The sequence below is a fragment of the Emydura macquarii genome, unplaced genomic scaffold, assembly GCF_026122565.2.
Source record: "Emydura macquarii macquarii isolate MOO-44397 ecotype Brisbane River unplaced genomic scaffold, CSIRO-AGI_Emac_v2 contig_369, whole genome shotgun sequence".
In the NCBI taxonomy this organism is placed as follows: Eukaryota; Metazoa; Chordata; order Testudines; family Chelidae; genus Emydura; species Emydura macquarii.
In genome coordinates, this window is record NW_027130506.1 from 1,479,241 (window position 1) to 1,495,683 (window position 16,443).

Genomic DNA, 16,443 nt, shown 5'->3' on the forward strand with positions numbered 1-16,443 from the left:
AGTCACACCTCTACAGACCAATGTGTTAACAGTAAAAACATTTATTTCAATAAACAGATTGGGCTACTCAGACTAGTTTTTAAGTGACTTACTGAAGTGATGTACAGGTGGTATATATTACATATTATGTGGATGCAGCCCACAAAACACACAGAGAACTGCATATGTGGCTCACAATGGTAAATAGGTTGAGAACTACTGCCTTATATAATGCTTTACACTCATTTTGTAAATAAAAGCTTTAATTCAGCCACTCCCAGCTACCAACCTGGTGTTTCTGCTGCTGCTGCTTGCTTGTGTTCCTCAAGTAAGTGTTGTATTTAACTATATCCTGGCTCATTTCATCGACTCTGTCCATCAGCAATTGTAGGCTCTTCCCCAGGTGATTACTGAAATACAAAAGTAAATTTCTTACTAGTAAAGTTAAGCATAAAAAATATTTTAAAATTCAAATACATTACAAAAATAACTTGACCACTGTTTTTGCCCAATAGTAGAGCTAGCTAGTTTACCTCCATAAATTAAAAACAACTTGGTACGCATTTATTTAAAACCATTTATTGATTAAGAGCAGACTGTCTGCCACTTACCATCCACTGTTTTTCAACTTTTTTCTTTAAAAAAAGAAAATTTGAGGGGAAAAGTTACTGCTAGTGAAAATCCAGGCCCAGTATAACCATATATCTATCTAGGCACTTATTTGGCTTTCATCACCATAGTATCAAAGCATCTATAGTCATAGCTTTCTGGACATCTATATTTAGCAGCTAATAGGGACCTTCAGCAGGAATAGTGGTTTGAGTCAGGTATTGTATGCAAGCAGAAAGAAGATGTGGGAAGGTTCCTTCATAGAGCTCTGTAAAGCCACCTCCTAACCTCAATCAGCTGCAGTATTCCAGATCCAGGCCAAATGTATCAAAAACAGCATGACGAATATGTGATATGAACCCCCTAAACAGTTCCAATACAATTAACTGTGTTCCAAAAGCTTGAATTAAAGTCAGTGGTAGCCCTATGCAATCTTTCTGGGTCTCTTGATGGATCAGTTAAGTAAGCTACCAAGGCATACTTGGACGTTTTGGAGACATCACTTGCCCTTCAGTCATTGACAGATGGAACTGCTTCCAATCAGGCCAATTCAACATTCCATATTGCACACCATCTGGAAGCAGTAAGGTTGGGTGGGTCCAATTTAGGTTGTATGATCTGCAGGCTTGTCCAGACAAATGCAGTCTGTTTAACATTTTTTATTACCACCATTATTATTGTTATTATTATTATTATTTGCAATTTATGTTCAATATTTTACAGGAAAGCTGAGTTTTCAAAATATATCATAACAGGACAAAATGGTATTCACCCAAGAGTTCTGAAGGGACTCAAATATAAAATGACAGAACTACTAACTGTAATCTGTAACCTATTTCTGAAACAAGATGACTGGAAGCTAGCTAATGTAACAATTTTTTAACAGGGCTCCAGATCTGATCCTGGCAATTACAGGGCAGTAAGCCTAACTTCACTGCTGAGCAAACTGGTAGAAACTATAGTAAGAAACAGTATCATCAGACACATATATGAACACAATATGCTGGGGAAAAGGCAACAGCTTTTGTAAAGGGAAATCATGCCTCAGCAATCTATTAGAATTCTTTGAGAGTGTCAACAAGCATGTGAATAAGGGTGATCCAATTGATATAGAATACTTGACTTTTCAGAAAGCTTTTGACAAAACTTCCTCACTAAAGGCTCTAAAGGAAACTAAGGGCTTGTCTATACTTACCTCAGAGATTCGACGGCCGCCGACCAGAGTTACGCAAACTATGCAAAAAACTTGCGTGACTTCTGTGCTTCTGTTCTGCGCGCTGTCTTCACTGCACTGCGCCGATGGGAACCGTGTTCCTGTCAACGCAGCACTACGCCACTTGAGAAGGTGGTCTTAATACGTTGATTTCTGGATCGACTGAGCAGATCTTCACTGACCGCTCAGTTGATCTAGATAAGTCGATCTGACGGTGGTGAATTTGCCACCGTCAGTGAAGACACAGCTTAAGTAGTCATGGGATGACAGGAAAGATTCTCTCATGGATCAGTAATTAGTTAAAAAGACAGAAAAACCAAGGATAGGAATAAGTGGTCAGTGTTCACAATGAAGTGAGGTAAACAGTGGGGTCCTCCAAGGATATGTATTTCAATCTGTACTGTTCAACATATTCATAAATGATCTGGGAAAAAGAAATGAACAGTGAAGTGACAAGATTTACAGATGATATGAAATTATTCAAGAGAGTTAAGTCCAAAGCAGACTACAAAGATTTACAGGCAGATCTCATAAAACTGGGTGACTGGGCAACAAAGTGGAAGATGAAATTCAACCTTGACAAGTGCAAAGAAATGTATATTGAAAAAATTAAGCCCAATTACACACCTATAATGTGTAGGTCTCAATTAGTTTTTACCATTCAAGAAAGATCGAGATGTCACTGTGGACAGTTTTCTGAAAATTTCAGCTCAATGCACAGCAGTAGTCCACAAGGCTAACAGAATATTAGGAACTATTAGGAAAGTGATACAAAATAATGTACCACTATGTAAATACATGGTGCAGCCTCATCTTTAACATCGTGTCCAGTTATCGTCATCCCATCTCAAAAAGGAACTGGAAAAGGTTCAGAGAAGAGCAATGAAGATGATCAAGGGTATGGAATTGCTTCCATATGAGGAAAGACTAAAAAGATTAGGGGTCTTTGGCTGAGAAAAGAGATGATTAAGAAGGGATATAATAGAGGTCTATAAAATCATGAATGTTGTGGAAAAAGTGAACACACAAGTGTTATTTACCTTGTCCCACAATACAAAAACCAGAGGTCACCGGATTAAATTAATAGGCAGCAGGTTTAATACCAACAAGAGGAAGCACTTTTTCCACAAAACACACAACTTGTGGAACTCATTGCATGGGATGTTGTGATGGCCAAAAGTATAACTGGAGTCAAAGAACAAGGTAAGTTCATGGAGGCTAGGTCCATCAATGGCTATTATGGCCAAGATGGTCAGAGATGCAACTGCATGTTTTGGGTGTCCCTAAACTTCTGACTGCCAGAAGCTGGGAGGGGAAGACCGGTGTAGATCTCTCCAAAAGTGCCCTGTTCTATACACTCCCCCAGAAGTTTTGGTACTGGCCATTGTCAGAGACAAGATACTAGGCTAGATGGACCATTGGTCTGACCCACTATGGCCATTTTGATGTTCTTAAGCTAATTCATTTATTTCACAAACCTATCTTTTAATAAGGTATCTATGCTCACAGCGTTCATACCAAATGGAAGTGTGGGGAAAGGAATACTGTTGCTCTGTGTTTTACCCCTTTGACTGACTGGAAGCAGGGCTTCCTGGCTTCAGAATAAGCAGTGCTCAGCCATACTTGGCTCCAGGCCAGTTAATCACATAGACTCCATTTTTCTTTTCTATACTGAAATACATAACTAGTTTTTAGTTAGTCACCCAGTTTTGTGTACTTCTACATCAGAATCATATATCCTGTAGCTACTACTCCTCTAGACTGTCCATATGATTATTTTCCTCAATCTTTTACAATTAATTCTCTCTACACTCTTCACCATTCTAAAGGTTCTTTATGTGCTGTGTGTATCTCAGCTGGACATAACCAGCAGATAGTATAGTGGCATAAATTTAAGGGAACAGTATATAGTTTACCCTCACCCACACAAATGTAGCGCTTTTAAAGTGTAAATTGTTCTTACAAAAGCCAGGAAATACAGCTTAAAGCAGCTTGTGCACCAAGCACAGCATGGTATATGCTGAGAAAGTAGTTAAGGGAGCTCATCATTGTCTCTAAGTATTGGACCTCCTATTTGACAATTCACTCTAAGCAGAGACTCCTATTCATCCAGCTGAGAACCTTACTCATTAATTTCACCCCACAGTTTATTTTCTAAGTTTTTAAATCTCTAAGGGGGAAAGTGGGGGGGGGGGGGGGGGAAGAGCAGAGAAAAACTTCAACTACACAGCAACAAGAAAGCTGTCACTATAATTATTTTTGAACTTCCTGGTTTTGTTTGTTTTTGTTTAAGGGAATTTTTAAAGCATTTTAACGGTATGATATTAGAACTGTGGAATACTGCCATGACCATGGGTGTGTGTATTTTCAGCTTTTTTATAGAGTTTATATTACCCAGAGTTTTCAAACTGGATATTATCAGAAGCAAATGCCTATTTGTATACGCAGACTATTGGCCTTGTAGGACATGTGGGTATCACAAATACATAATTATTTTACAGATAGTGTCCAGATGAAATATGGCTGGATACAAAGAATGATTTTATGGTCAATCTCTCTGGGACCAGTTCAGTTTAGCGGAATACTGAATGAGGGAGTTATTGTTAGAAGTTGTAGTAATATGGTGTTTGCTTTCATTGCCAGGGAAACAAAAAGCTGAAAACGGATAACTTAAACAGATGTGAACTGAGACATGAAGTGATAAGTATGCTCCAACTACAGGACCAATTTTTCCATAGTTATCTCATGCATCTGATGCCAATTCTTGCTCCTACCTCCTTTTAAATAAATGGACCAACAGGAACTGATTGAATGTGTAAATGTGCATGCGTACATTTGTACACACCCACACACACGTCTGTGAAGCATGCATATATCAAACAATTTAATAAAAGCCTGTTGTACAAGCATGACAGGAATCCATACCTAATAAATACAAATATAACACTTGGTAAAGCAAAAGTCTTAACAAAACAGTTTTAGTTTGCCCGTAAAACAAAAGAACATAGGGATTCGTATTACTCAGTTAGCTCATATGGTGCAGTAAATCCATGAAGGTAACTGTCAATAAAGGGGAGTTTAATAAACACCTGAAAGATATTTGCCAGGTTCAAGTGCTAGGCAAAGGAGACATTTCATCCAAGGAAAGACATCTGTGGAAGAGGCTCACTTTTGCATAAAGGTTTAGGCTTTCTGCATAGAAAATTTAGTAATAAAGACACTTATTACTTAGAAGTGATATGCTCTTCTATAGGGCAAAAAGCTATAGCATTCAGCTCTGCATAAGATATTTTCCCCCTTCAAATAAGGATTAGGGACAGAGTGTGGCAAGAGTGTATATAACAAAAATTAAGTGGCAGTTGCACTGTTTGTGAAGGGCCAACTAGTCTATCTGTAGCCACTTCTCCTTCCCCAATTACGAAACTACGTCCCATTCTGCAACAGCATGCCCCTCTTCCTGTGGTGGATAGCTCTGTGTGACCAAGATAGTGATGGAAAACCCTGCTACACTGATTTGGTGGGGGTTAAAGGTGTTGAGAGAACACTTTCACAGACTGATGTGGTAACAGTCTTTTAGTCCTATGCCTTTTTTAGAGTCAGGAGACTTGCGTTCTATAGTATCCATTCTGCGCCTTTGGGCAACATACTTACGCTCTCTCTGCCTCAGCTTCCCATCTGTAAAATGAGGATTATCATAATTATCTTAATCTGTAAAGCACACTGAGATCTATTAATGAGAAGTACTACATGCACAGGCTAATATTGTTTTTTGAGAACCAAGTAACCCTTCTCATGTCATTTATATAAAAATATTAAGGCTGATGTTTGAATATATGTCTGAAAAGTAGATGTTACTGCAGTAAGTATTCAGCGAGTGAGATTCTAATGCTGCTCATTATTAGAAAAGTATCTTAAGACAAATTGATACATGAATGATCCATTGTAAGTTTAGACCCCAAAATGGCTTTCTGAATTTACACTTAATCATCAAGAGAATGGACAAGAGATGAGTAAGAAGAAAGGGAAAACTGCTTGTAATTAATTTTGTCACGATGTGAAATACCACCTGACAGGATTCTAACCCTGAGTCTCAGCTCCCTATCACAAGCCTGGCAGACTCCCCAAGCTTGTCTCTCACCAACACACGTTGGTCCAAGAAAAGATATTACCTCACCCACCTTGTCTCCTTAAGGAATTCTGGCTCTTAGGGGTATCAGGAGACCAACAGAGTGTGAGCAAAGGCCCCCTACTTGCTATTGTGTGCCATCCTGGCTGCCCCTATAATGTCCCCGCCAGTTCAGGATTTCATGTGAGGCAAAGCTCTCAAGAAATAAGTCAATCAATACAAGTTATGAAGAATGTGCCACAAAAGTAAAGGAAGTATCAAGATGTGAAGTCAAAACCACCAAAAAAAAAAAAGATACACCTCCAAACTCAGAGAAGGTGGCTGGGTGAGCAAGACAGAATCTGATGAAATGATGTCTGCAGAGAAGCAGAATGACAAATAAGCAATTTTTTCTGATCTGAAGATGCCAACTGCCAAAATCATTTCTCCAGAAGAGTAAGCAAGCTTGAGGAACACCTCAAAAAATCAGTAAAACTGTAATAGGCAGCAACTTTAAGGTTAATGCTATAATGGCAGCAACGTGATGAGGGTTGGCTTTTAGATATACATACAAAATGAGAAGAATAAGATATCTGTTGGCAGGTGATAGCAAAAGCCTCTAGGAGATCATCAGTAATACTATACTCAGATAAAAATAAGAAATCCTGAAAGAAATACGCTTTGTGGTAGGAGTGTTTGAATTTGGAAATAAGTGTTGGAGGACCAAAAAACCCAAATTAAATCCTCTCCTGGAGACTGAATAATTATATATGATTATATACAAGTAATAAAGAGGTCTGAAGTAAACATTTCAGGCAAGCAGTGTAGCCACCTTACTTTGGACGAATGAGCCTTGACAGTTTTCTAGTTTCCAGTAAACCAGGTTACAATGTGAAATGCATTTAGGCATGGTAATCTTGGTAACCACATTATCCAGAAAACAAGTATCAAATGAAATAAAGTTTGATAGACTATCTAAAGGCTTTAGTCTGCTCCAAATAACACCTTTTTACCACCAGGATGAGGGAAGAATAGTGGCAGGAAGATAGGCTCAGTAGGTGGAACCCAGAAGCAACCTGGGGAGGGATTTCTGATGACTGCAGATTTCCTGTCTGCAAAACAAGGTAAGAGCCAGCTCTAGGCTCCTGAAAGACACTTCAATAATTGAAGTAACTGCAATCAGAAAACGTACCTATCATTTAAGAAACAAGCTCATAGGAACACACTGGTTCAAAAAGAACTTCAATCAGCTTTATCCAGACCTACGTTAATATTCCATGACATAGGGGACTTTTTAGTGAAAGGTTTCAGTATGAAGTATGAAGACATGCATGAACCTCATAAGGGACTGAAGAAACTGGCATATCTTCAACTTGTAAAAGGCTGAAATAGCTTCTAAATGTACCTTGATGGAGTCAGGTTAAGTAGGGAGCCAAGCAGTTTTGTGCAGCGTAAATAAAGGCATTCATTTAGACCTGTTAACATGATATTGCACACATTTGCCAGGAATGGTAGCGCCATTTATAAACTATCAAAACAAGATGCCAGGAGGACTTGAACTACCTGCTTAGAGAGACAATACTCGAGAACCTCTACTCTGTCAGGCATCCATCTATTCAAGAGGAAATTACTGGGTTAGGACAAAGTGTGGCTGGGTGATGTTCTGAGACATTCAACCCAATGGGATCAGCTCTGACATCTCCAACTGAGATGAGTATCATACTGGCGCTTTGGGGTATGTCTACACAGCAAAGAAAAAGCCAAGGCTGAACCGCGCCAGCTGACTTGGGCTCGCAAAACTCAGGCTGTGGGGCTGTTCCACTGCTGTGTAGAAGGTGGAACGGTCCCGGAGCCCAAGCTCCAGCCCGAGCCTGAAAGTTTACACAGCAATGAAACAGCCCCACAGCCCGAGTTCCATGAGCCTGAGTTGGCTGGCACAGGCCAGCCACGAATTTTTCTTTGCTGTGTAGATATACCCTTGGGGGACACGAGTTAGAATTCAAAATGATCTTAAACTGGACAAATAGTCTGAAATAAATAGGACAAATGCAAAGTACTACACTTAGAAAGGAACAATCAATTGCACAAATACAAAATGGGAAATGGCTGCAGAAAAGGATCTGGGAGGTTATAGTGGATCACAAACTAAATATGGGTCAAAAATATAACACTGTTGCCAAAAAAAAAAGCAAACATCATTCTGGGATGTATTAGCATGAGTGCTTTAAGACACGAGAAATAATTCTTCTACGCTACTCAGCATTGATATGGTCTCAATTGGAGTAGTGTGTGCAGTTCTGGGCAACACGCTTCAGAAAAGATGTGAACACATTGGAGTAAGTCCTGAGGAGAGCAACACAAATGATTAAAGGTCTACAAAATATGACCTACAAGGAAAGATTTTAAAAAATGGGTTTGTTTAGTCTGGAGAAGAGAAGATTGGGGAGGGAGGCAACAAGTTAACAGTCTTCAAGTACGTAAAAGGTTGTTATAAAAAGGGAAGTGATGAACTGTTCTTCTTAAACACTGAGGACAGGACAAAAAATAATGGTCTTAAATTTCAACAAGGGAGATGTCGTTCCCAATTGTCTAGGTAGTTAAGCACTTGAACAAACTTCCTGGGAGGTTGTGGACTCTCCATCATTGGGGGTTTTTAAGAATAGGTTAGACAAACACCTGTCAGGGATGGTCTAAATAATACTTTGATAAACCTCGGAGCAGGGGAATGGACTAGATGACCTTCTGAAGTCTCTTCCAGTCCTACATTTTCATGATTCTATAAGGACGATCTGATCCATCACTTACCCAATACAGACTATTTGTGAATATCAGTCACCGACTGACTGCGTGTCCAGCTATGTTCTTACTCTACTAAGTAAATGGTAACTGGAAGCATACTGTGGCAGAGACCCCCACTCCTATAGCTGCAAGGCATCTGATGCTGGAGGTAATACCTAGCACTTGCCTGTGTGTTTATACAAAATATGGTGGCCTGATTGTCTGTTACAATTTGAGTTGCCTTTGGGGATAATAAGTCTCTTAAGATCCTTAATGTTTTCAGAACCATATCCCTCCAGAACATGTATGTGCCATTGTTTTATGAGGAAAGACCAAGTTCCTTGGGTGTGAAATCCCTTGGCAGAGGCTCTTGATCCCAAGCCAGACATAACTAGCATCACTACAGTTTGGATGGAAGGCCATGACTACTGCCAAGCATTTCACAAAGAGATACAGTAGATGCCAAATCAAAAGACAACACATGAAATTGGAAGGGCTGTTTCCCCCATTACGAAGACAAGATATTTCTCACAGGCACTGGAAATATCCTTATGTGTATGTTAATGTTCAAAAGGACCAGAGAACAGTCAGTTGCCTTTCTCTAGAAACGTGTCTCCCAAGGTAAATCTTTCCTTTATCTAATATACAGGTGGTCGGATTAGATGGTCACAGTGGTCCCTTTGGGTCTTACATATAAATCTTTGAGTAATACTGATATAGGTCACTGATAACCAGGATGGGTCAGAGGCCTCTTGTCTTACTGAATGCAATTAATTAATTAATTAATTATCTTCATAGTGTTAAGAGGCTTGATAGCTCCCTTTGCCAGGAGGAGCTAGATTCCCTGGAATATCTTCCTGAATACCATTCAGAACACCAATCTTTACTGGGGCGGGGTTTGTATGTGTACAGTCTGAGGGTTTTCTGAAATCTGAGCTTGTAGTCCCACTGAGCAAGGCTCAAGATTCATGTCAGAGATGACATGGGGCTACTAGGGGAAGAATAGGAACACTTGGGGCCAACAGAAGGTTGACAGGCTGAATATGTTCAGGAATCTCCCAAAATCCCCTTGGTTTTTGGTGCTTAGACGCAGGGGCTTTAGGAACCCTCAGCCTCTGCTGTTGTTGAGGCCAAGTGCAGTGCACAGGGGGTCCTTGGCTCCCCTGAAACCGGTCACCGAATGCTGGTTTATGAAGTGGTGATTTTCTGGTTTTTGCTCTTGTGGAAGGGGCACTATGAACAGGCACCTGGTGAAGAGAATTCAGGGTTACCTTGATTTTCTAAATGCAACGAGGCTTCTGCCAGCTCCCCAAATAAATTCCCTCTGGTGTAAGAGCAAATCCTCAAGCTTTTCCTGCCCCATATGACTGGCAGTTCTTTTACCTCCATCTGAGAGGTCCTCCACGAGTCCTCTCTGAGCTGCCGGTCTTCTACCAAGACCTCCTCCAGACCTGGAGGCTGGTGTTGGCCTCCAGGCCCCTTGCTGTCACCGAGGGGGAGGATCGCCTCGTGAAGCCCCTGCTACACAACCCCCAACTCTGTGTGCAGGTGGTGGAAACCCCCTCGGTGCGATGGAGGTTGGTCCTGGCAGAAGTCACCAAGATCGGAGATCTCCTGGACTACGATTGGCGGGACTGGGTGGATCCCCAGGCACTGGCTCGGTGCATGGGGCTCTGCACCCTTCGAACCCCTGGCGCGTATTCCAAGAGGTGAGGGCAGCCTTGTTCCCCACTGCTTGGGTCTACCTTTGAGCAAGTCTTGCGAGAGGGTGCTCCCCGCCTCCCCCTCAGTCCCAGCCCTCCGGCGCTTTCCATCGGACCCCGGCCCCGCGAGCCCCCCCGGCCGCCCTCTCCCCACGCACCAAGCCGGCTGCATGACCTGCAGTCGGTCCCCTTTCCAACCGCGCCGAGGGACCATCTCTACACACTCGTGCTCTACACCCTTCACTTCCTAGCCCTCGTGTCTGCGGAGGGCGAGGACCCCCGGTTGGCCAGTCTTTACTCCACCTTGACTCCAAGGCCCACTGGGGACATCAGTTGGCGGCTCCTTCATGGAGCCATAAGCACAGGCGTGTATTTGGCTCAGTTCACCCCTCTCCCCGACACCTGCCCCTTTTGCGGCATGAGGGGACCCTAGTGCACGTTTATCAGGAGCCCATTTCAGCTCCTCTGGAACTTCCGCAGGAGGTTCTGGCTGCACTTTTCCACCCTATCCATGGCCCCACAAAGTTGCGATACCTCCTCATCAACCTCCTCCTAGCCTTGGCCAAAATGGCCATCTACAAGACCAGGGAGAGGAGGTTGGGTGGGGGGGGGGTGCCCTGCGACTGTGGGGCCTACTTCTGCTCCTCCATCCACTCACGGTAGAGTTTCTCTGGGCAGCATCCGCTGGCTCCCTAGACACCTTTCAGGAGCAGTGGGCACTGTATGGGGTTCTCTGCTTCGTGTTCTCTTCCGGTTCCCTCCATTTGGCCCTTTGATCGTTACACGCCCCTCCCTGTTTTTTTCATTAGTTGTCCCACAATCAGTTGTATCGTTGGGCTCAGTGACTCCCTCTTAGGCTGGAGGAGGGGCCGTTAGCAGTGGGCGGGCACAAATAGATAGAAACCACAACATCACCATTACAGAAGACGGGATAAGTGTGACCTCTAAGCAGTATATATTTCTTTTATGCAGATTGAGGCATAAGCAGCTGTGTGAAGCATCTACTGTATCATCCACCAGCTGGTTGAAAATTGGTTACAAAGGAATGGCTATCTTATTAGATGAGGTTAGTTGGCCCAGGTATCCATCATACCACTTGAATATTCCTAGACGTGTTTCAACACAAGACCTGCTGCTTGGACAGCTTTTGGAGAAATGTTAGATCCTCCCATGAGGAGAAGTGATAATATTGTTCCTCTGTAGTGAACGTATCTTATCAGAGAAGTTTTCCAGCTCCTCCAAGTCCTCTAACTTCAGCCTACACCTCCTCAAACCAAACGTTCCTGGAATTATCTAGGGAATGGCATCAACTCTGGGCTGCAAGTATCTCTTAGAAAAACCTCAACTCCAAGTGTGCTGAGAGTTCAGATTACTCCCAGCACAGGATGCAAGGATGGCCTTCATCAGGGCAACCTTGAATGAAATTGGAAGAATTAGTGCCATGCATGACAGGAGCAGCATAGCTCCTACAGACCTTTGCTGATCATGATCAAGAGGGAAGTCACTGGAAGGCTCCAGAGGCAGGGCTTCAACTGAGATGGCAACTAAACAACCAATTCTGGATCTGGCTCACACACCACACACTGTCCCCAAGGGTCAAAGAAACCTTTAAGAACTTGGAGCCTGTTTGGTACTGGGGAGCCCAGACCAGGTAGTGAGAATCTGGCCGCTCACTGTGATTGAATGCAATTCTGTCACACTGGTATCTTCAGAAAAAGGATAACATACTGAAGCCATCAAACAATAGTCAATACAGCCCATCTCCTACAACACAAAATAATTCTTCATCTTCTTCATCACTAAAGAAGCCCACTAATCTGAATCTGTGATAAATTAAATTATAATGAGCATTTCTGATACTATTACTGTCCAGCGGTATTTTGCCAAAAAATAAAATTTACGACAGCAGAACGCTAGAAATCATTCACTCATTTCTAATCTATGACAAAAGTTACTAAATCAAAAAATTAATAATAATTTTTACACTCTATTCTATTTGCTGTTAAAAGCCCTAGAGACTTTATTATAGGAACGTATACATTTTTTTAACTTTTAAACCAAATAAAATCAGAATTTTAAGACTTTTTAAACAATTGCACTGGAATCGGAAGGCAATTATAATAGGTAAGAATATGATTTATTCACAGCGGTGACTTTACCAGACCTCAGTGACATTTTCAGCTGTCAGCAGCTGAAGCTGGGGCCAGAGCCAGGACTTCGTGCCCCTGCCCTGTGGCTGGGACTGTGTGGCTTCAGCTGGGGCTGCTCGCCCCTGCACAGCAGCTGGTGTTGGAGTCAGGACTGTGCGCCCCTGCATGGCAGCTGTGGCCTGGTCCGGAGCCAGGGACTGAGCATCTCCCTCCCCATTCCAGCATCTGGGGTTGGAATCAGGACTGTGTGCCTTTCCCCCACTACAGTGTGACTCGGCTGTCATTCCCCCCCCCCATGGGGCTCCAACTGTCTTTCCTCTCTTCGACCCCTCCGCCACCCTGCCCTGCCCCTGATTATTTTTAGTAAAGTCACAGATAGGTCACAGGCTCCCGTGAATATGTGTTTATTGCTCTTGACCCCTCTGTGACTTTTACTAATAACCGTGATAAAATCTTAACCTTGATAATGGAAGATGAAAATGAAAACCTAAAAGAGATCAAGAGAGAAGTGAAACAAGATTGTATAATGTCACCGACTTCATTCAACGTTTATAGTAAATGTCTGATGAAATTAATCAAAGAAACAGAAGAAGGTTTTAGGAGGAATGAAAAATGGATTACTAACACTCACTATGCAGATGATAACACTTTTGGATGATTCAGAAGACAGTGAGGAAATGACTGATGATAAGATATGAATATGGCAAAGAAGATGGTCTAGAGTGGAACGTGGACAAGACAAAAACTACAGTGGTATGCAAGGATCCTAGGAAAACAGGTGAGCTTTCAGTGAATGACAGTCATTGTGAATGAGTGAATGAGAAATTATTGCTACTTAGGAAACATCATTATAGAAAACATAAGATTGGACACTGAAGTCAGCACCAGAATAGCAAGAACAAAAGATATGCTGGAAGAATAAGCACTGGTGAGAAGGAACATAAATCTGAAGACTAAATTCCAACTCTGAAAAACTGACATTTGTTCAGTGTTAAACTACAGGTATGAAACATGGATATTCAAACAAATTGATAATAAAGAAACTGCAATCCTTCAAATTGTAGTGTTTAGAAGAATTCTTAAAAATATGAATAGACTATGTAACCAACAAAAAAAGTGTTGGAGATTATTGGAACTCATTAAATGCTAATTAGCGATCTTCTGCAAGAAAGATTCAATTTGCAGAGCACATTAGAGGTTCAGCAGGCACTGGAAGGGAAAGTTGATGGCAGAAGACGACAAGGCAGAAAAAGATTGTGGATGGACATATGGTATCATGGGTGGATTAAAAGGACTATTCTTCCACAAAGAGATTACTAGAGGATCACATGAAATGGGCTACCATGGTTGCAAATGTTCAGTAATGGCGATGCCACATAAGAAGAAACAACTGACACTGGGCTCTCAAGCTCTCAGCAACCTAATGTTACTTTTTAGCAAAATGGATGCCATCAGCACCAGGCTTAGTAAAGCCAACTGTAATTAAAATATCATTTCAAGCACTATATTCTTGTTGAGGAGTATTTATCATTTTAAATTGAATATTACTGGCTGAGCAGAAAACACACTTTATTTTTTAATAAAATCATTCATGTATTTTATTTGACAAAGCAATGAAGCCAAAGATATTGTTCTATTTTGAGATCTGTTTGGACAATTTCCTATGTGCTGAGCAACAGCAGAACCTACAAAATCATTCTCTTTAAAGTGAAGAAACACACACTAACTACAAAGTTTACCTGGCTCAAGCACCATGGGCACACATCAAGTATGTAAATATTTATCACCTGAATTTAATCATTATGTTTTTACCATCTAGTTTTTGCTTCAGCAAAAGCAGGGGTGAAAAAGGAGGGGTGAAATCTTGGCTCCATTAAAGTCAATGGCAAAACTCCCATTGATTGTAACAAGGCTGGGATTTCACTATGATGTTAAAGTGCGATTTGGGAACATGAATAAAGATACATCCAATATTTTAAATAAGTACTTACCTGCTAGCCAGACTGAGCAATTCATGTTTATCTGCTACTGCTGATTTTTTTTCCAGCTCCCAAAGCATAACATTGATCAGGTACGAATTCTTAATGATAATGGGCACTTCTTCAAACATGTGCTCAAATGCAACATTTGCTTTTTTTAATCTGTGAAACAAGTTTAAGAAGTTTTTATTCAACTGGTAACTTTGCTCCTCGTGGTCTTGATTTTTGTTCTAGTAACAGTCAATTCCTTAGAGCCCTAGATTTCCAGAGCTCCACTGTCAAGCAACACTCAAGCCTCTTTGGTAAGAAACATTTGCATGGAAAAAATCTTATGTTTATAAGCCTTGTAAAAACTAACCAAGTGAAAATGCCCTCAAAAACAAAGCAAAAATGCTTTGATCTCTAATGTGTTATTTACAAGAATAAACATCCAGCAAAAGACTATCATGGCAAGGTTAACTCTGTCCCTCCAGAATATTTTGCTGTTTTTATTACCATCAGTTTTTCTTAACTAGAAGTGACTAGTCACCACATAGCTCTGGAATAGATTCTAAATTCACAATTACTGTGTGACATGAAACACACTAATGTTTCTATGGAAAGCTGCATTCTCCAGTAGCTTAACATATACCTTTAAATGATTTACATACTTAAAAAGAGGATGATCAAATATATTTAAATTCTAGTGAGAATATCAGAATAGAATTTTCTTCTTTTTTTTAAAACAACATTTTATCTTATATTTATCAACCCTTACTTTTACTTTTAAACAGACAAAATAGACACCAATACCTTTCATCAAACCAAAAAATAAAGGTACAATACATAAGTTTGGGGACATGTGTACTATGTAACAGACTGGAAACTAAAACTAACTTTCATTTCTTAGACTAAGAAGCAAACTAGTGGAAACGTTATCTTTAGACACTGAACAGTGAAATGGTTTAGTTTTTCTGAATGAAAACTTTGCGTGGATTTGTTTTGTTGATGCTGAGCACTGAGACAATTCGAGGATGTCATTAACAGCAGCATCTATCATAAGTAGCTACTCAATGGCCATGTCAAACAAGCAGCATTGTTCTAACCAATCAAACAACACAATTCACAAAACATTTTCTCTCCACAAAAATGGTAAAATTTGTTATTTGATTAGCCAGTCTCAAGAGAGCTGTATTTTTATAGTTCTTTTTATTTTTAGCCAGGAGATTTTTTTTTTTTTTTAAATTATTGATAATGCAGTAGTGCTAAAAGCCCTCGTTGTGGTAGGCATCCTAGACAGACATGTCTGCTTGGAAGCACAGTAAATATTCTGGAATAAAAGTTATTTTATTCCAGAAGAGAGTGCCACAGGTGGAAGGGAGGGGAGAGGATTAGTCTGGAATAGTTATAGTAGAATAGTTATTCCAGAATACCTATGCTGGCCAATTTCCCTCATGTAGACAAGGCCTTAAGAGATCTGTTCCCTTTCTATACCTCTTGATGTACTTCTACCTCTGTTCCCAGTTGCAGCTGTCTTCACAACATTCACCTCATGGCTGGAGTGACAGAATGCCGTACATCCTTTTAAAACATATGTTAATGTTGCTCCCCTAAACCATCAGTAGGAGTGCTTAGAGCAACATTTTCATCATTTCTCATCCACAGCATTTGAGTACACACACATCACTGGAATTACATACCTGATTTCCACAGAAATTGACATCACACCACAATGTTTTGTTAAACATCTCCTTTCACCCTACCAGTTCCCCTCCTCCTTCCCCCCCCCCCTCCAAAAAAAGAAAGGATGGCTGCATGAAGATTCTTTTAAAATACTCACGCTTCTGGAGAGAAATCTTTCTCTTTGCAAACTTCCATCAGTTTAGGAGTCAGTCTGTAAGCCTTTAGCGACAGAGACCCTTGGGCAGTCTTAATGGGATCTAAGACA

The 16,443-nt window shown here is 41.0% G+C and overlaps 1 protein-coding gene across 1 annotated transcript in view; it reads right to left on the reverse strand.

Moving 5' to 3' along the window:
- Nucleotides 1-16,443, reverse strand: part of EIF3H (eukaryotic translation initiation factor 3 subunit H) — a 130,894-nt gene that overhangs the window by 5,098 nt on the left and 109,353 nt on the right. Inside the window, exons 4-6 of the mRNA XM_067530152.1 lie at nt 16,336-16,435; nt 14,529-14,678; nt 269-389 (exon numbers count right to left, since the gene is read on the reverse strand). Coding sequence (XP_067386253.1) covers nt 269-389; nt 14,529-14,678; nt 16,336-16,435 — 371 coding nt within the window. The remainder of the gene's footprint in view (nt 1-268; nt 390-14,528; nt 14,679-16,335; nt 16,436-16,443) is intronic.